Genomic DNA, 21,524 nt, shown 5'->3' with positions numbered 1-21,524 from the left:
ACCTGATCCTGGCAACCATTGTGTTGTACTGCCTTGCTCACGTTCGGTGCTGCCCATATACACAGGCGTCACAGGTGTCAGATGTAAACAAATCATAACTTTTTACAGTGGTACTTTCAGGCTTTCAGGGAGTCAGTGATTTCAGTCCTATCAAACCTGACTGTCTGGAACAATAGTGTGTTAATATCCGTCACAGGGATACATTAGTCTACTTTATCCTTGTTGCATGATAATTTGGCTGCAATGTCTGTGTCATCATTATGAGTCATGTTTATATGAGATGAAATTTACATCAAAGATATTTTAAAATCTTTATTCTGTGTACCGAGTAAGTTATTCATAATTGTTACTATGAGGTTTTCGTCGTCGGTCTTGCAAAAGAAGTTTTCAACTGCCTGAAGAACAAACTTCTCATCCATTGTAAAATGTGATAGATAAGAAGAGACTATAGTAATGAATTTGTTTTTTTTATGTTGTTGGTGCAGAGGTTGTGTTTGTTTATTGTTATTGTTGACTTTAAAGTGACTGGAAAATTACAACCACTTTTAAGTAAACCCAAGTTTTCTTTATTAAACTTTACACACCGTCATTGATAGTCAGTCTACAGCTTACAGACTCTCGCTTCATTAACGCAGGTTCGTCTTTTCTGCGCCACGGCCAAGGGGGCGCACATCCTTGCGTGGTCACTTGAGGGGAGAGACAGGTTAAGTTAAATGTGGCTGTACAACTCCGTAGAGTTACCTTCCCGTGACCGTAACTGACTTCGTGTTTTAAAGTTCAATTACTTCACTAAGAGCGCTTGTTCAGTCTTTATTTTTCTCTATAAACGTCAGGGAGTAATTAAGGCTTTGCATGCAATAGCGATATCAGTGTGACTACACGTAAGCTTGGTGTGAGTTACAGGACAATGCTGGGGACTCCCACAGCTTGGGGGAGTCAGCGTGATGTAGCCTTACCCACGACCCGCACGACCACTGATGTACCGTGCTGTAGGGTCACCCTTGACACCAGCACGACTACTGATGTACCGTGCTGTAGGGTCACCCTTGACACCAGCACGACCACTGATGTACCGTGCTGTAGGGTCACCCTTGACACCAGCACGACTACTGATGTACCGTGCTGTAGGGTCGCCCTTGACACCAGCACGACCACTGATGTACCGTGCTGTAGGGTCACCCTTGACACCAGCACGACCACTGATGTACCGTGCTGTAGGGTCACCCTTGACACCAGCACGACTACTGATGTACCGTGCTGTAGGGTCGCCCTTGACACCAGCACGACCACTGATGTACCGTGCTGTAGGGTCGCCCTTGACACCAGCACGACCACTGATGTACCGTGCTGTAGGGTCACCCTTGACACCAGCACGACCACTGATGTACCGTGCTGTAGGGTCACCCTTGACACCAGCACGACCACTGATGTACCGTGCTGTAGGGTCACCCTTGACACCAGCACGACCACTGATGTAGCGTGCTGTAGGGTCACCCTTGACACCAGCACGACCACTGATGTATCGTGCTGTAGGGTCACCCTCGATATTACTATGTACAGACTGTTCCTTCACCTCGAGTGCCTCCACTACCGTCACTTTGTACAGACTGTTCCTTCACCTCGAGTGCCTCCACTACCGTCACTATGTACAGACTGGACCTTCACCTCGAGTGCCTCCACTACCGTCACTTTGTACAGACTGTTCCTTCACCTCGAGTGCCTCCACTACCGTCACTATGTACTGACTGTTCACAAGACTGACAGCACAGAAATGCCACACTAGCCACTTACCTTCATACTCTCTGAAAGCTATATATTGATTTTTCTCCAAAACTTAATATAAGTCAGGCATGAAATGTATAGAACACATAGTCATCACAATCATCCCAGTTTAGCTTTCCAATAGTTTTATAAACATGACGATAACTAATGGAATTTGACGTATCTTACTAACATTACTACTTTACTATTAATATAATAAATACTGATGATATTTATATTATCAATATCATTACAAATAATGTTTAAAGTCTCAATTTAATTATACCGAGATTTAAAAATTATAAGAGTGCAAACATATTTATAGTAACCAAGAATTTCTAAAAAAATTTGTTATAAATTCTTTGTTTTTTTATAAATAAGATTTATCAGAAAAAACTAAGATTTCCTTACATTTTCACCTAAGAAAACAGATCAACAAATTCAACATATGACAACAAGACAAGAATGTTTACTATTGCAGGACAAACTCCAACTCCACTAAATATTGATTCTGTCATTAGCATAATTTTTCAACGCAGAAGTCAATTTAAAATATATTTCGTTTTTAACATTATATATATATATATATATATATATATATATATATATATATATATATATATATATATATATATATATATATATATATATATATATATATGTAAACACACACTCACACACACACATATTACCATTTGTATACATATAAATATTGTCTAAGTTAACGGTGTGTGCAGAATTAGCCACTAACTAAACAATTACTAACGATGCCTAACAAGCCCGGATACCCAATGAGACAAACTACAAACAAGGACACGTACACCAAACAAGGACACGTAAACCAAACAAGGACACGTAAACCAAACAAGGACACGTAAACCAAACAAGGACACGTACACCAAACAAGGACACATAGACGTGGTCCAGCCACATCTGGAACAGTACATTATCCGTGCCCTGGAAATGATGATGATGGTGATGCTGGCGTCTTCAGCTCACTCTCGGGTTTTGGCTTCTGGAGTGAAGCACAAGACAAAATTTAGAGCTAAAAACCGTTTAGTGTACAACAAAAACTGCAGCTGTTGATTTATTGTGCGGGATTATGCCGCTCTGGCCTCACTAGGGGATTGTATTCTGGTGAGGGGGCTTAACTTCTCAAGTGTGTAGTGGGCCGGTACACTCACACACCTGTGGGGTTTACCGGTACACTCACACTCACACACCTGTGGGGTGTACCGGTACACACACACACACACACACACACACACACACACACACACACACACACACACACACACACACACACACACACACACACACACACACACACCAGTGGGGTGTACCTGGTGGCTGGCGTGTGGCAATTAGCTGTATCGTAGGTGTTCGGGTGGTGTACCAGTGGTATACCGCTCGGGACTGCCCTGCGGCCAATAGGTGTTCCGGGGGTTTTCCGGGGGTGTACCGGGGGTGTATCGCTGGGGGTTAGCGTGTGGCTCAACAACATTTTACACCATCTCAGACTCTCAAGCTGTTTTTTCTCGGAGGTTGAGACGCCTTGCATATCTCAGTAAGCCGATAATGGCAGTGTTAGTCACTCTCTCTCTCTCTCTCTCTCTCTCTCTCTCTCTCTCTCTCTCTCTCTCTCTCTCTCTCTCTCTCTCTCTCTCTCTCTCTCTCTCCCAAGACACCAACACACACACTTGTTTAAACCTTAATATAAAAACACCTTCGACAAACTTGCTAATCACTCCTTCCCTTGCCCGTGATAAATAAATCTCGCCTCGAGAATACGTCTCAAAATAATCATATAATTTTTCCCAATTGTCAATAATGTTCGATGAAAATCATTTTGAGGCAATGGGGTGACTTGAACCATCGTTCTGGTGATCCCCAGACGCCTGCCTTAACGGACTCTGCCACGATGGGCTAAAGTCGACCAACCCGGAAATCTACTGAATTCACCGAGAGGTTCTGGAGGGCCCAGACTGGAGCCCAACCAGGATTTTATTCACTCCACTGTCTCAAAATGATTTTCATTGATACATCACGCCATTGGGATTTTATTGTGTTATTTTCTATTTTTGTCTATCCAGCAGCTGATTCAGTTACCCAGGTTAACTGTTCATTGCCAACTTATCTTCTATATATAAATGACACACATGATCGGGTCCTAGTTTATTAAATATCTGTCCAAAATCTGGACAGATATTGGCATTGCCTCGTACACCCATATTCATGATAACCACCAGCACAAAGATCAATCTTGGGGTTTATTCACATTTCCAGCAATGATATCGCCGCCCATGTAAAACAATATCCTCAAATGATCCAGGAAGCACACCGCCATCCTTCTCTTGGTATCCTGGCCACGTCCGGTCATAACCTGGAATACCTAACTATCGAGATGTTCTCACTGTGTTGAGTCCCATATACTGGGAAGGTGGCACCCGGCTGTTCTCGTGTCTCATTCCTTCCTCATTCGTGCTCTCTCAATATCCCCCTTTCTCATCCGTGTTTCTATATCCCCCCCTGTCTTCCCATATCCCCCTCTCCACCTTTCTCCCTCTCCTTCATTTCATCGTTTTCGAGTGAATAAATCTAGGGATTCGGCCAGCCATCGTTCACCGATTAAGTGGGGGGTCAGTACTGGCCCCATCTTGACCAATATGACCTACCCTAACCAGCCAATGTCCCTCCCTTAACCCAGTCCTTTCACCATGCAAAGTTGGATGAGGCTAGCACCTAGCCTCATCCAGACACTTGTATATATAGATGGCCACCTACGAAAAGTGGGAAAGCCATGTAAACATCGATTGAATTCCATTGAATGGTGTTCGAATGCACAACGTACAGACTTTGTCGGTTATATTTATATAGATTAGTCCTAAAAAAAAACTTATTTTAAGGCTATATCGTTTACAATTTGCACATACCATGAAGTTACTTCAAGAAACATCCTTACCGGTTCTTGGCGAGCATGAGGACCCTGAGGTTGGGGAAGGCGTGGAGTCCGTGCAGGTTGTGGAGGTGGTTGTGGTAGAGGTCGAGGAGGAGGAGGGAGGGCGAGGGCGAGGGCGGGTCGACGCGGGTGAGCAGGTTGTGCTGGAGAGACAAGAGACGCACCGGCTCCTCTCCACTTCCCACCACCGGCCACGAGGTCAGACCACGCCTGGGGACCACACAACACTTCCTTTTACTCAAACCTATCACACATGTCTACACTGCAAAATATTACCTTTCCCTATTATACACTGAATAAATAATAATATAATACTGCATCCCAAAACAACAAAACAACAATTACCATGATTGTTACCACCATTTTAAGTTTGTATTGTGACGGAAGTCATCAGTTGGAAGGGAAATATGTGGAGGGAAAGTTAGAAATAGTGTAAATATGCCACAGGAAAACATGAAGACCAGTACTTCCCTCTACTATGTTTCCCGTCAATTGTTATCGACATAAATATGATGAACTGATTTCATCTAGACTTTACCATCAAGCACTTCTAGCGTTGCCGTTCACGTTCCTCTCCTGCTTTCAGATTCATTCACCAGAGTAAGGAAGAAAATGCATTCATCCTCTACTAGTTAAACACAACTACTCCCGCTCAGAACACACTCATCTATTTTACAATTGACCGACTTTTGCCCCCGGTAAATCGTAAGTTGTAAATATATAAATATGGCACACTGAGACAAGTTCACGATAATTTAAAGTTATATTTTTTTCACTGGACGGATAACTGTTACCAGGGTGTCATACAACCATCAAAAGAAACAATGGAGACTTTCAGCTTGAACTCTCAAGTTAATCCAACAGCATCACTTGCATCGTTTATTACCTTATATTGCATAAGATATTAATTACTTTTGGTTATGAGGTACAGACCAAAAACACAGAAAACGTCAAGCATATTAAAATAGCACCGCAAAGTCTGAGTTACATTTCTACAACAAAAAATATTCGTCCTTCCTCCAGCCACGTAATTAATTTTTGTACAGCTTGGTCAGTCAGGATTGTGGCCTCCCCCCCCCCCCCCAGGTCCCCGGAACACGCACGGGGACGTGCTTTCCTCCCCCGACACAGGGGCAGTATTCCAAGTTGGGTTGAAAATGAGATAAAGAAAGACGCCTTCGTACTGATGTTTGCGACTGATGCAACATGAAAAAGATTAGAGTTTTACTTTTACAATGCTGTAAGAAGATTTGCACAATCAGCCGAACTGGGCTAACAAATGGCGTTTATATTTCAAACCTAAGATAATACTGGACAATAAGTATAGGAACAGGAGAAAGACGACTCGAGGAATAATACACAGTGAAGGGGCAGTGTCTCCCCTGTGTCAGAAGAAAATTGACCTAAGAGTAAGCAGAACTCCAAGCATATCACAGACACTAACAGCATATTTTCAGTGGCGTCCAAATAACAGGTAAATAATATATTAGGACTCAGGAACTAGAAGAAGGGCATTTTCTAACGTGAGATCATCTCGGAACAAACTCAGGACAGGCTAAGAAAATTCATAGGTCTAACACAAGACTAGTCCCGGAGACTAGAGGACTAGTCTAGAGCAGACTGGATCGACAGGAGAAATTAACCCCAATCCTTCAAAAAGATACCGAGTTGATTTAACAAGGAGCCAAGGTCCACAAGAGCATATGAACTACTTCCTATAGGAAACACTTGATCATCAAGGCTGTGATGAATGTGAGCGCCTATGGCACGCGGCCAGCAAGACTCGCTCATCACATTATCAACATGAACAGTTTTGCTGAAGGTAAACGGCAGCTCAGTTTATTCAGACTGAATGAAACTTTATAAAACAAATATTTAGAAGTTATTTAATACAAGTATTTAAAACGAATAAATGGTATAAAAATTATTGAAACAGTGCAAAAACGTAACGAACAATGATGGTTTAAAATTAGAGACAAACTATTTGAAAACAACGAAGACTCTGCATTCAATTGCGCAGGACCCCTAACATCTAGGGGGAGCCGGTCGGCCGAGCGGACAGCACGCGGGACTTGTGATCCTGTGGTCTTGGGTTCGATCCCAGGCGCCGGCGAGAAACAATGGGCAGAGTTTCTTTCACCCTATACCCCTGTTACCTAGCAGTAAAATAGGTACCTGGGTGTTAGTCAGCTGTCACGGGCTGCTTCCTGGGGGTGGAGGCCTGGTCGAGGACCGGGCCGCGGGGACACTAAAAAAAAAAAAAGTCCCGAAATCATCTCAAGATAATCTCTACATTAAAAAAAATTAAGAAAACTTTGACTTCTGAAGACGCCATTTAAAGCTGATTAAATATAACTGTCATGGTTTTACATAATTGAGGAAAAGAATGGAATTGACAACGAAGCCCATTACAATACAATGTTGATGACTTAAAAGTTTGATGTGTAAATATTTCCAGTCATGGCACCTTAGTTTAGAAGTCACACACGATGCCTCTGTCAACACTTGATCACCAAGCTGACCACAGGTAAACTCCAGGCTTGCAGTCTATCTAGTCGACACCAATACAGAAAATTGTGTGTGTGTGTGTGTGTGTGTGTGTGTGTGTGTGTGTGCGTGCCTGCGAGTGTGCGTGACCGGGGGGGGGGGGGGGAGAATCAGAGTAAATATGTGTATCATGTAGGCCACTAGTCTCTCGTCTCGTCGCTGACACGTCATCTTTCATGTAATCTCTCTCATTTTATTGATGCCGCTGCTGTGGTTTTAATACTAATATTTTAAACGAACAAATTAGAGTAATGCCGTGCCGCTGTGAGCGAGCACAGTCATGCCAGGCGACCCGCCACGCCGGGACCTTATCAAGAGATGACAGTGATCCCTCAGCGTCACGTTGCCAGCTGGCAGACAACGTTAGGGGTGGCGTGACGAGGCGACTAGTGGGGAAGTGGGTCAGCCAGGAGCCTCCCGGTGTTGGAGGGGCAGCGGTGCCGGTGATGGGTACAGCCTCCTCCTCCTCCGTGGTGATGGTCTCCCGGTGTTGGAGGGGTGCCGGTGACGGGTACAGCCTCCTCCTCCTCCTCCGTGGTGTTGGAGACATGAGCAAGAGAGCTCCAGGTCTGCCATACACTATCCACTCACCCGCGTGGAGCGTCACGCTCAGTTACTTCACCCACAAGTGGAATTTCGTAATTTTTATGACAATTTTATAGGGAATATTTTGTACATGAGACGGTTATCACTACGACGGATGTTTCTAGCTGATTCTAACTACATGATTAATTAAAACCAAAGACAAAAAAAGAACGTTTGTTCATTAAATATGTCAATCAATCCACAAGCTAAAATCTTAGAGAAAATTATTTTTCACGAAAATTCAACTCTTAATGTGCATCTCTGGCTACGGTATTACAATACAATGATGTGTATACGTACGGCATACATACTTGAGTGTATGCCGTGTATTAGTCTTTGATTATAAAGGAGACATTCATCAAGTGGTCCACCAGTAAGACCAATACTTCAGTATGCTGTACAACATGGGTTCCCCCCCCCCCTTATCCAAGCACAAAGTCACTATCTCTGAACCATCAAAAAACGCAGGATAAGAAGGGACATGATTATGACTTAGAAAATACTAATGGGTGTTAATAAAAGTGCTTAAGGACATTACTTACATGAAAAACTTCCAGACTAGAAAGCATACATGGAAATCAATATATACATAATTCAGATATATTAGAAATAACTTGTTAATATAACTAGTGGAAAACAACGAAGCAGAGAGACAAATTTAAAAGTAGATACGACAACGACTTCCTTCACCAGTCAGTCAGAATCTACGAGACGGGATTAGGAGCGGGAGTCCAGCTTAACATAGCTAGGCGAGTGCACACACTCGCGTGCACACACAAAGAACAAACGCACACAGACTTGGTATAATTGGCAAGAGACACGCACTTCCTCCTGCTCACCTCTGTGACCCATGCTGTCACTTCCGACCCGGGACCCACCACCACTACCACCATCACAACTACCACCCGCCACACCACCACCACCACCACACCACTACACCACCACCACCAACACTCTGGTATTTTCATAAATATTTAAATTATATGTGGTGTAGACATCGGTAAATCTGGATTACTGTGTAAACATGTATAGACATCTATAGAGATGTATAAACATGCGTAGACATTCCTCAAATATACTGAGGTGACATTTAACACAAATGTTTTGAATTTGAGTGTATAATTATATTCATATATACATGCAAAGCAATTTCAGACAAGCATATGAAAGCCTATTTGTTTTGCAGTGTTTTCTTTTACTTAAAGAAAAAAAACGGCAAATGTTTTACATAAAAGTTATAATTACGAAAGCCACAGTTGGTAGCGAGTGCGGTGCTGGGAACTTTACAGGGGAAACTGCGGCAAAACGACTGCAGCCACGACTATGAGACTTAAAGAGTAAAGTGGCAACTCAGGCTGACCCAGAAACTTGTGCATCACAGAACATCCTCCAGGCATCGACCGTCGGGTCTGTCCCTCCACCACTCACCGGGTGACACTCTCCAGAGGTGACACTGACGGTGTCAACACCACCAGTCACCGGGTGACACTCTCCAGAGGTGACACTGACGGTGTCAACACCACCAGTCACCGGGTGACACTCTCCAGGGGTGACACACCCGGTGTCAACACCACCACTCACACCACCGTCAGACACTACTCAAATAATGCAACTTTACAACCTCGCAGCGCTTGACCTTGAGACGAGAACGTTGGGACTGTCACTGCCTTAGACAGCCCTACCCTGGGGGCCCACTTACTGGGGCAAACAATTTCAGGGATACCCGAGACGACACGTCTGGGATCGAGACCTTCCGGAAACGAGTCTGAGGGTTTAGCTTTTCGATACTATCGTTTTATTTCTCCTTTTGGTGCTATGTCCAGCTTCCTTATCTGTCCCTTCCCTTCCACTTGTCTTTATATACTAATACTAATTAATTCTTCGTGAGAATTTAAAGTGAGCATTTTAATGGAGGGTCGGTGACCTCCGCTGACCTGAGCTTCTCGGTGACCTCAACTGACCTGAGCTTCAACACCGACCTCCCAAAGTCTCTACTGTCATTCTAATATACACTGTAATTTTCTCCTCAATTACTTTAACAACTGCCCTCAATCAGCTTAATTACTCCTGTGAATTAGCCAAACCATTTATTTTGTGTAAGGAATTCCTGGGCTAGATATGGAGGCGGCGGTAATTAACTCAACAATTCCCCCCAGAGTTACTGTAAACGTTCCACTAAATTACTTGAAACATCAACTTGAATCAACTACGCCATACCAGTAATTATATCATATCCTCCTTTAAATTACTTCAACATTTTCACTGAATTAGCCAATTCTTTTCCATTGGATCTGGTAAACAATTTCGCGATGTATAATTTGGCTTGCCATTTTTGGTTTAAATAAAACAAGGCTTCCAGGAGGTTTCCAGGAGCTTTCCAGACTCGCTTACCTCGCCCTGGCCTCCTATAAGACTCTCTAACCCAGTTACTGCTTCACATGTGCCTTCTTGCTCCCCTACTGCTTCCTATCACTCCCCTTCCCTGTGTCTTTTCCTCCCCCCTTACTACTCTCGTCATTATATCTGTTCTCTACTCGTCTCCTTACTGCACTTCTCCTCCTGTTCTCTACTCGTCTCCCAACTGTCCTCCTCGTCCTGTTTTATACATGTACACAGTGCACATGTTTTACATGAATAGAAGAAATGGCTACAAACAAGAAACAAACAGCTGTTAAAAGAAGACTATAGTTGATATATTCTATACTACAGCAAACGCCTTTTATTCCCAGCCACATAAACTCTCACTGTATGCACATCAACGGAGGACGAGGCGGAGAAGGGTAACTGATAATAGAACACGTTATCTGTTGAATTTGTTCAACAGATAACAGGCTTTCCCAAAATATATATCCTATAGAAATATACTGAAGTAGATGAATATAGGAACAATTAATTAATTCTCCCAGAATATGCCACTAGGAAAAATCTATGATTATACAGGTATTGAAACACGGGGGCAGGAACCAGTGCGTGTGTGCCAGTCAGGCCTCACAGCTGTCCATCACAGCTGTCAGATATGCATCACAGTTGACAACTGCTATTCGGATAGTTGAGAGTTTGACCTTCCGAACTTCACTGAATAAGCGAAGCATAAAAACCCAATTGCACAATTATAATTTCTTAAAAATCTAATTGATTACAAATATTTAGTCACACGATTATCTTAATGAATCCCACGTGAGTAATCACATGACCAAATTTTATTGAACATGATATTTAAGATAAGGTTCCAGAATCAATAAGACGAGAGACGGGTTTCCCACTAGTGAGCGAGGATGGCTTCCTATGGACAAAGACATCCATTCTAGCGCCTGGAGTCTTGAGAGTCGAGATGTTGCGTTTTAGAAGACGTATCTCCCAGTCTGCGAAGGCTGATACGTGTGTTGTAAAATCATACCCGTAAAATCATTCAAATACAGGTATTTGAAGAAAACGTTTGCGGCCTCAGAACTGTTTCTTCGAGATAAGAAGTCAAGAAAACTGATGTTAACCAGACCACTCACTAGAAAGTGAAGGGACGACGACGTTTCGGTCAGTCCTGGACCATTCTCAAGTCAAGAAAACTGATGGTGACAGCCGTATATAGCGGAGGGGAAGCCACGTAACTGTATGAGAATGCAAAGAAGAGAATTCAATTCCCCACAGCCCAGGAAGGATCAAGAAGTGCAATCTCCTCTTGGAATCAAGCACCGGTGATATCGAGGAAAGTTTGGATGACATGAAGTGAAGTGTTGAGGCCAGCACTACCGCAGTTCCTGGAGGAATCTCTACAATAGAAGAGCCGAGAGTTTGACTCGCCAATACTCACATTAAACTCTTGACAGGAAGCTGGCGCATGGATTTATGCTGAATTTACTCAGCCATTATTTTACACAGCATATTTACTACCTAGGTCGGTCGGTACCTATTTACTACCTTGGAGCCGGTCGGCCGAGTGGACAGCACGCAGGACTTGTGATCCTGTGGTCCCGGGTTCGATCCCAGGCGCCGGCGAGAAACAACGGGCAGAGTTTCTTTCACCCTATGCCCCTGTTGCCTAGCAGTAAAATAGGTACCTGGGGTGTTAGTCAGCTGTCACGGGCTGCTTCCTGGGGGTGGAGGCCTGGTCGAGGACCGGGCCGCGGGGACACTAAAGCCCCGAAATCATCTCAAGATAACCTCAAGATAGGTTCAGAATTAGCAGGTCTTAGAATTTCCAGTCTTGAATCCCAGTGTTTATTAGGGCACATATTTATATGTAATGTTCCATACTAGTAAATATTAATATTTACACACTTGTCTCAGTTTAGAAAAACTAGTGTCTGCAACTCTGGTGTTTCTTAACATTGATATTGTCTATATTTATGGATATCATTGTCTAATATTTCATGCCATGTTAACAGGTCGTCTGCCTGTAGTGGCAGGCAGGTCGCACAATACGCAAGTTATATACATATTTGATATTTTTTCCCCATAGTTTCTCTTGTATGAATTTTGGAGTAAATTAAAGCAAGACGAAAAGAACTATACATAATTTTTCTTTGTAAAATTAAACTGTATGCCGTGAAAAATAAAGAGAATGTTAATGACGGGAATGACTGGGAGTTATTAGAACGATTGGGAGTTAGGGAGTTATTAAGTGACTGAAAGTTGCAGCGAGAAAAGAACTGGAACCGGGTGTGGTGGAACTTACCTGTCGAGGTCAACCTTTTCAACAGATACGGGCGTGTTGTTGGGTCTGAGCAGCTGTATCTGGGCGGCGATCTGAGCCTGACCGTGGGCGTGGGCGTACGGACGACCCGGGGAGGGTCGTCGCCCGGAGTACACTCTTGACGACCTGGATGGTAAAACCCTTTCAAATAATTACACAAAAATTTGCTGTTCATGATTTAGTACTTGACCGATTATATAATTAACACATTTTGGGGAATATACAGATGTTGCACAAGCCTTAGGCATAAAACATGTGAAGATACAGAACTCCAGTTACTACTAGAAGATAATATTGGTGATGACCTGAGAGGCGGGGGCGTGCGCTGGGTGAGGATGGGTCTCGGGGGCACGTGAGGTAGCAGGGGCACGGTGAGGGGGGTCATCTGCAGGTCATGGTGGGGCGCGGTCACTGGACCCTGCTGGTAGGCCGACTTGCCACCGCCGCTGCTGCTACCGCTGCTGCCGCAGCTGCCTGCGGTGTTGAGCTTGTTGCTGGCGTACAGGTGGAGGGGAGGACGCGGCCGCTGACGCTCCCATGTCTTGAACACCCGGCCGCCGCTCACGTTCAGGGCGAGAGCCTTGTCGTTCTGGGGGAGAGAGAAGCTCCACCATGAACACGCTCCGTGTGATGTGGTGCAGGTGTAACAGACTTTGTATCGGTCGATGTGGCAAAGATGTCACAGGTCTCGCGACGACATGCTTAGCACCTGTCTAATGAGGATACGTTTCTTCCACAGCTGTCATTAACGTCTACAACTATAAAACTCATATATACTTAGTATGCATATACTGGAAAATTTCAAAAGCACTTTGAATTTTCAAATACAGTATTTAAAATGCGGCCTGTGTACCGTTCAGGTTTATCATTTGATATATGAATGCTCCGTATTCCCTTCTCTGAGGCTATAGGTCCCTGGGATATATATATAGTTCAAAAGTTTTACTTATAAGATCATAAAAGACTCAATGTCCGCAAGAAAAAGCGAAAACAAACACAAGGTTCAAAAAGACATTCACCCAGAAGTAATAGTTAAAGAATAAACGACACGCCAAGAAAAGGTAGTGTTAATTTATATTAATTTATTCAGAATAGGCATTGAACTGTTCATATGCAGTATGAACACCCATACTGGCAAGCTGGCAACGCTGGAGGCCTAAAATTATACATACCATTAAACCTTCTATTATTTATAAAACGGAAAAACAGGCAGTATTTAAAAATGTTTACCAATGACAACTTACAGATTATACAGCAGACAATCCAGGGATGCAATAAATATTAAATAAATTTATAATACATGAACATTGACAGCATATTATAATGACCGAGGCATTGGATAAAAGGCATTAAATATTAATAGCACCTCAGAACTCTAATGTCATCTACTTACTAAAATATAGAGCAATTTAGGACATTTTAGTGACGTTGGGAATGCTCCAGAGGACGACCTGGATATATCAGTAGCGCATTGGAACTTGCATATCAGCACTTTGGTATTTAGATAAAAACAGCATCTGGATATTTATATATCAATAGCGCCTCCGTTTTCAAGAATCTAAATGCCTAACCTGAGCGAATAGGATTAAAAACTAAATATATTTTCTGCCGGTATGAAACTGTCACGGAAAGTTGAAAAGTAAACAATAGCCTATGACTGAGGAGTGAGCGTAGGTTATGGTGAAGGGTAGTGTTGCGGAGGGTATGGGGGCCTCTGACATGGGCGGACATGGTGAGTGTGTGAGTGAGAGTGTGTGAGTGAGAGCGTGTGAGTGTGTGTGAGAGTGAGAGAGTGTGAGAGAGAGTGAGAGTGTGTGAGAGTGAGAGTGTGTGAGAGTGAGAGTGTGTGAGAGTGAGAGTGTGTGAGAGTGAGAGAGTGAGAGTGTAATTACCTAAGTGTAGTTACAGGATGAGAGCTACGCTCGTGGTGTCCCGTCTTCCCAGCACTCTTTGTCATATAACGCTTTGAAACTACTGACGGTCTTGGCCTCCACCACCTTCTCACTTAACTTGTTCCAACCGTCTACCACTATTTGCGAAGGTGAATTTTCTTATATTTCTTCGGCATCTGTGTTTAGCTAGTTTAAATCTATGACCTCTTGTTCTTGAAGTTCCAGGTCTCAGGAAGTCTTCCCTGTCGATTTTATCAATTCCTGTTACTATTTTGTACGTAGTGATCATATCACCTCTTTTTCTTGTCTTCTAGTTTTGGCATATTTAATGCTTCTAACCTCTCCTCGTAGCTCTTGCCCTTCAGTTCTGGGAGCCACTTAGTAGCATGTCTTTGCACCTTTTCCAGTTTGTTGATGTGCTTCTTAAGATATGGGCACCACACAACAGCTGCATATTCTAGCTTTGGCCTAACAAAAGTCATGAACAATTTCTTTAGTATATCGCCATCCATGTATTTAAATGCAATTCTGAAGTTAGAAAGCATAGCATAGGCTCCTTGCACAATATTCTTTATGTGGTCCTCAGGTGATAGTTTTCTATCTAGAACCACTCCTAGATCTCTTTCTTTATCAGAATTCTTTAAAGATTTCTCACATAATATATAGGTTGTGTGGGGTCTATGTTCTCCTATTCCACATTCCATAACATGACATTTATTAACATTAAATTCCATTTGCCAAGTGGTGCTCCATATACTTATTTTGTCCAGGTCTTCTTGAAGGGCATGACAGTCATCTAAATTTCTTATCCTTCCTATTATCTTAGCATCATCAGCAAACATGTTCATATAATTCTGTATACCAACTGGTAGATCATTTATGTAGACAATAAACATCACTGGTGCAAGAACTGAACCTTGTGGTACTCCACTTGTGACATTTCTCCATTCCGGAGAAATGTCACATTCCGATACATTGCCTCTGATTACTGCCCTCATTTTTCTATCAGTCAAAAAATTTATCATCCATGTTAGAAGCTTACCTGTCACCCCTCCAATATTTTCCAGTTTCCAGAACAACCTCTTATGTGGAACTCTGTCGAAAGCCTTTTTTAGGTCCAGATAGATGCAGTCAACCCAACCATCTCTTTCCTGTAATATCTCTGTGGCTCGATCATAGAAACTGAGTAAATTCGATACACAGGATCTTCCAGATCGAAAACCATACTGTCTGTCTGATATTATATCATTTCTCTCCAGGTGTTCTACCCATTTAGTTTTGATTAGTTTTTCCAATACTTTCACTATTACACTTGTCAATGATACAGGTCTATAATTGAGGGGGTCTTCCCTGCTGCCATTTTTGTAGATTGGAACTATGTTAGCCTGTTTCCACACGTCTGCTACGATTCCTGTAGACAGGGATGCCTGAAAGATCAGGTGAATTGGAATGCTGAGCTCAGATGCACATTCTCTCAGAACCCGTGGTGAAACTCCATCTGGGCCAGCTGCTTTGTTCTTACTGAGCTCCTTGAGCATATTTTCCACTTCATCTCTAGACACCTCTATCCGCTCTATGTTGTGCTCTGGAATTCCCATTGTGTCTGGTTCTCTGAAGATTTCATTTTGTACAAACACACTTTGGAACTTTTCATTTAATGTTTCACACATTTCCTTTTCATTTTCCGTTGTGAGAGAGTGAGAGTGTGTGAGAGAGTGAGAGTGTGTGAGAGAGTGAGAGTGTGAGAGTGAGAGTGTGAGAGTGAGTGTGTGTGAGAGAATGCGGGGAGCGGACGAGACCCGGGATATAGCCTCAGACCAACTTCCCTAGATGCATTCATCAATTTGTACATAGTCCATGAAAAATAAATTGATTGTATATAAATTAATATTATTGTATATTAAATCTCTATGTATAGTTGGGAGTAGATTAGGTTAGATGGTTTGGTTCTGTTAGCGATTATTTGTTTTAAATACACGGATTAAGCATTTCGAATTCCTGTTCGAATCTCAAGAGCTGCGATTCGAACAGGGGTCGTCAGTAAACGTCATTAGTTGTGGGCTGGGATATGGTAGAGGATCACGACTGGACGTCAAAATCCCCAACGGACAAAATATAATGTACTATAAATCGCAGCGGCTCACATTCACTTTTTCGATGTGTAGGTCCATCATTTAGGTTAGATTAGGCTCGGACAATTTAGTACATCATTTTCTGTGTTACAACAATTATAGAGGACGGGCTAGTGAAAGAGGGAGCGAAGGTATTAGCAGACACACAGTGTGAGAGTTTAGGAGAAGCAACGCCATGTACTGAAGCTGTAATGTAGTTCTCTTGCCAATTATATGACGAGAGGAGGGAATTATCAAGGGAAAGCGCAAAGCCATTACGATTATATGGCTCTGGGATATTATGAGCGAATGAGTATTTTTCATTTTTTTGTTGACTTTATAATTTCTTATAATTTTTTTCAGGTGTATTTTGAATATCTTTGTATTCATTGTCTGACAGTATTATTGCAAGTCTATATGAAATTAAATGATAGTCAGGTTGAGATGTTCATTAAAAATTAATATGATAATTCTTTAAAAGGAATATATTTAATTAATGTATTCATCGACATTCGATTTATGGATGTAATCACGGAAAAACTACACAAGAATCAAAATGTTTATAGCCTTAGACGTATGATCACGTACCTGGTAGAAACAAAGTAAAAAAAAAAGTGTTAGATTTAGCTTAATACTGTAATATACTATTCTTACTAGGGACAACAAATAATTAATGTCTGGGTTATCTTTCTGTTGAAGCATGAGGCATCAGGGCAAGGGTCAAGGACCTGAACTGGCAGTTGAATACTTCCCACACTAAATATTCAACAGTGAACCAAATCAATCATAAAAAAAGAACTGGAATTTGATTTATACACGATAATGATACACTTGTATAATTGTCTGAAAAAAAAAAAAAATATTGCAAGATATTTATTTACCTCATATTTCCGAAGCCTGGCGGCAGACTGATTCTGTCTTGCCTTCGTTTGCTGGAGCATTGAAGAGACGAGGAGAGAGCGTCCCTCGTGGACCAGTGTTACCTAGTCATGAGTGAAGGCAGGCGAAGGCAGGCGAAGGCAGGCGAAGGCAGCCGCTCTGGTGACGCGTGAGGGTCACTGACACCGCCTGCTGCCTACCCAGTCCCACCCTGCACCCACTCGCTCAACTCTCAGCATCCTTTTTAAACTGCAGGTACGCTGCCTCGATTTTAATTACACATGTATATTGACTATTATGACGGCAGTTGAAAAAATAGAATAAACTCGTCTGAACTTTTTATCGTGTACATATTAATTACCGAGGAATTGTTATTGCGTGTGAATGAATCATATTCATATGGTTTTGCGTTTCGTAAATATACGAATTGAATTATGTTTCTCGACACATGCTTGTATTTTACACAGCCCAAGATTTTGAGTGGCTGTATATACATCAGCAGCAGAGGAGCGTTGACCCCAAACTGCCTGTCAGGTCATCTTTCAATTGTTCTTTTAAAATGTTACCTGTGCTAATTCCGGAAGAACGAACTTTGCGACTATTCACTCAATGTACAGTGCAATTTCTACTCGATATATCTAATGCGTCCACTTGCTTCAAATATGACACATCTGCTTCACGTTGGTGTTAAGAACACGACTGAATTGTCGTGGTAGCCTTGACTATCACCTCCACGGGTACCAACGAGCGGCTGGACTCCTTAACTTAGTGGCAGGTCCCCAGAGGCAGCTGCCCGATGGTTCAGCTCACACATCTCGTGCTAATGCTTCCGACGCCTGTGTGATCAATAGTAGCATGAAGGTGTAGTGTAGTAAGACATGCACGCACACAATAGTCTACCCGAAGTTATGCAGTCTTCTCCAACTAGATTTAACACTGGGTAAACTTTTACAGCGACTTTGGATAATTATTTTCCATCTGAAAATGATATATTTTCACGCGCTGTCATCGATAAATGTGCTGTAACATTTTTATACATTGTACTACGCTTTTAGATATCTGCAGAACATTAATTTTCACCCTAATCAGCTTTATATATTTGTTATTTTGATAACTGTAACGTGCTTTCATTACAAGGGCAAGCGAGCACGGCGGGTGTCATGCGGGCAATATCTGAAGAACCAGGAAACGAGTATAACTGAAAATGTGGAGAGAGGGTGGTTGGAGACTAGGCTGAGGACGGCAGGGCCTTACACACAGTGGCCGGGTGGAAGCCGTGGCGGCTACTGGCCGCCGACACACAAACTGCTCCACTCCGTCCCGCAGATTGCCAACTGGCCGACCAGGTGTCATGCCAGACAATGAACTGCTCCGCCGTCTTATTCTCTTGGTGGACAGCTCGTAACTGACCACAAGGAAGAATACCAACCTCTCCCGGATGCCAGACGTCCCCCTGTTTCATTATTTTTTTATCATTTGACAGTTTTTTCTCAGTCTCTCACTTTTGATGGAATTCTAATGACCTTATAATGAGTAATATAATACATTTAAGACTATTCAATAGTTAATTCGATGAAAACAGTGGTTAAACAATATTAAAATACTGAGAAACAAGGCTAAGCGTCCCATGGTTGCCTAGCAACGGAGACACCATGAATCAATGAACCACGTGACGCTTTGCGCGCGTTAACTGTGTCTTTGAGAATGACTTCCTTAGATCAGTTTTGTAAACAAGTCCGTCCATCACAAACTAGCCACCATAACACTACAGTGTCACAGGAAAGTGACCAACGTTAAGTTTATGTGGACGTACCATAAGAGATTTGTTAAGGTTATTTCTTCTACATGAAAAATTTATAGAAGTTGGTTTATGATATTTGAGACACAGTTCTTGGTATATATATAATAAATATATATTTTAAGTTGCGTATTTGTTGCGAAACATTTGTGTAGAGCAAATTTATCTCTGTATTTCCTCTTATGAGACACGAAAGAGTCGAAGCTCAACCCGCCTCATGCCTAAATTAGTTGAGTACATGTTAATATATTTTGAGCAATGGAGACAGCACTGAACGATACTTATTTTTGTAATCACAGACATACATTTGACTAAATGGTTTCTTTGCCTTCTTTATCTACGAGGTTATTTGAGACTACGCTTAAATGACTGTACCCATTACCCAACAATACGCACTATACAGTACTTATATTTGCTACAGATAATTTTCAATATCTCTTACTATGGGAAAATAAGGTAAAGAGATTTAACATCCATTAATGTACTTTGTCAGTCAACAAGAGTAACATATGATTATTAATTTATTAAAATGAACTTTCTAAATTTATTTATATTGCACAAAAAAACAGTTATATGTGAGGGAAGGTGATACACAGAGAAGCCTATTTTATAGATTCACAGCCATCTATAAGCAAAAATTGACCAGGCACTGAAACTGGTGTTATTTAAAATAAATAAATCATATTTACTTGATGCATTAATCAGAAAATTAGTAGGAGAGATAAGGAGGGTTAGAACCTATGGTCAAGGGACCCCCAAGCAACGCTACACCACGACATGACTTAAAAAGCATTGCAACCTGGGATTAAACTGAATCCTCTAGGGTTCCTAAGGCTTCCACTGAAGCCTAACCAGGGTTTCACTCAGTCCCCCATACACTCTAGCTTATAGTCTTAGGAATCTTCATAGATTTTAAGCCAGAGTGTGTGGGAGCATTGTCTGAAACCCTGACTAGACTTCAGATGAAGCCTCAGAAACCCTAGACTAGGCATGTTGTGATGTAGTGGTCTAAGGCGTTGTTTGGAGTACTCAGAGTATAGGCTCGAATCCTCCTCATGACTCCTACTAATTTTCTCACTAGTTTTGTTAATATTTACATTGGTTTAATTGCGATATGATCATGAGTGAAAACATTAGTGGGTTCTGGTGACAACTAAAACAACACCGGCCTCGCCTATCTTGTAAAGATGAACAACCAGTTACAATATTAACTCTGTATTGGAGAAGATCGTAATGCGTCTGAATTTACTTATCACTTATTTTAAAATATTCTGTTGAATTGGGTAGGCAATACTTGACTGATGATATATATATATCATAGTGTATGTACACCATGTTATGATCATTACTCCTTATCGCCTAGCGTAGTCGTGCTTTCTGGGACAGTCCCGCGGTTATTCTTTATTAGATGAGAACTTGGTATAATACTAGCCGAACAAATCTGGGAATAGGTAGTGAAGAGGACAAGTTGATTAGTAATTAGTGGTGACCAGGAAGTCATTAAACAAATAGACAAATGACATATTTGTTGGTTAAAGCTCAACAAATAGGTTCCCAGGCCCAGACGAAACATTTACCAGGGGCTTTAATTATTGTAAGTATGAACTTATAGTAAGCCCTTGTCTTGTTTATCGAATAAACCATTGAAGTCGATAAGAGAATCGTTCTCGTAGAGGATTGCGAATATGGTGACGATATTTAAGATGGAACATAAATTATTTGCGTCAAAATATCTGCTAATTAGCATAATGTGTATTGCAGGAAAATTGCTGTTATTATAAATAACAAAATCAGTTTGTATACATATTGAAAACTATTAATACAAGTTTCACAGCATGGCGATTCTATTAATACAAGTTTCACAGCATGGCGATTCTATTAATACAAGTTTCACAGCATGGCTTGGCTACACACAGCTCGTGTCTAGCAAATGAACTCCATTGCCATCATATTTCAAGCAGTTTGTAGTGGATAAGATTGCGACACTCATTATACTAAATGTAAGAAAGCCTTTGATAATGTGTCTCATGAAACACTCAGTAGGTTTAAAAACACAAGGTAGTGAGTGAGTTTCATTTTTTTCAGCCAAGATATTCCTGCGCGGGCCCTAAGCCTCTAGCTGGCCCACTAACTGTTAACCATTGCAGCCTTACTCAGGAGGTAGATCATGTTGGAATCAGTAACGTTATCACCAATATACTTAATAATAATAATTAACAACTTCTGCATTGTAAAGTCTCAGTGGTAATGTTATTTGAATTGTAACTCTGCAGTGTGTTAGATAATTTTCCAGGAGTGTCTG

General features: G+C 41.9%; 1 protein-coding gene across 1 annotated transcript in view; it reads right to left on the bottom strand.

The window, feature by feature from the left end:
• The window catches only part of LOC123763274 (leucine-rich repeat-containing protein 49), a 55,919-nt gene extending 36,864 nt beyond the window's left edge, over positions 1-19,055 (bottom strand). Inside the window, exons 1-4 of the mRNA XM_045750389.2 lie at positions 17,427-19,055; positions 12,848-13,131; positions 12,525-12,668; positions 4,724-4,930 (exon numbers count right to left, since the gene is read on the bottom strand). Of these exons, the coding sequence (XP_045606345.1) occupies positions 4,724-4,930; positions 12,525-12,668; positions 12,848-13,131; positions 17,427-17,486 (695 nt within the window). The 5' untranslated portion in view covers positions 17,487-19,055. The remainder of the gene's footprint in view (positions 1-4,723; positions 4,931-12,524; positions 12,669-12,847; positions 13,132-17,426) is intronic.
• Between the last annotated feature and the right edge of the window lie 2,469 nt (positions 19,056-21,524).

This window comes from Procambarus clarkii, chromosome 49 (genome assembly GCF_040958095.1).
Source record: "Procambarus clarkii isolate CNS0578487 chromosome 49, FALCON_Pclarkii_2.0, whole genome shotgun sequence".
NCBI lineage: Eukaryota > Metazoa > Arthropoda > Malacostraca > Decapoda > Cambaridae > Procambarus > Procambarus clarkii.
This window is presented reverse-complemented; position numbering and strand designations above follow the sequence as displayed.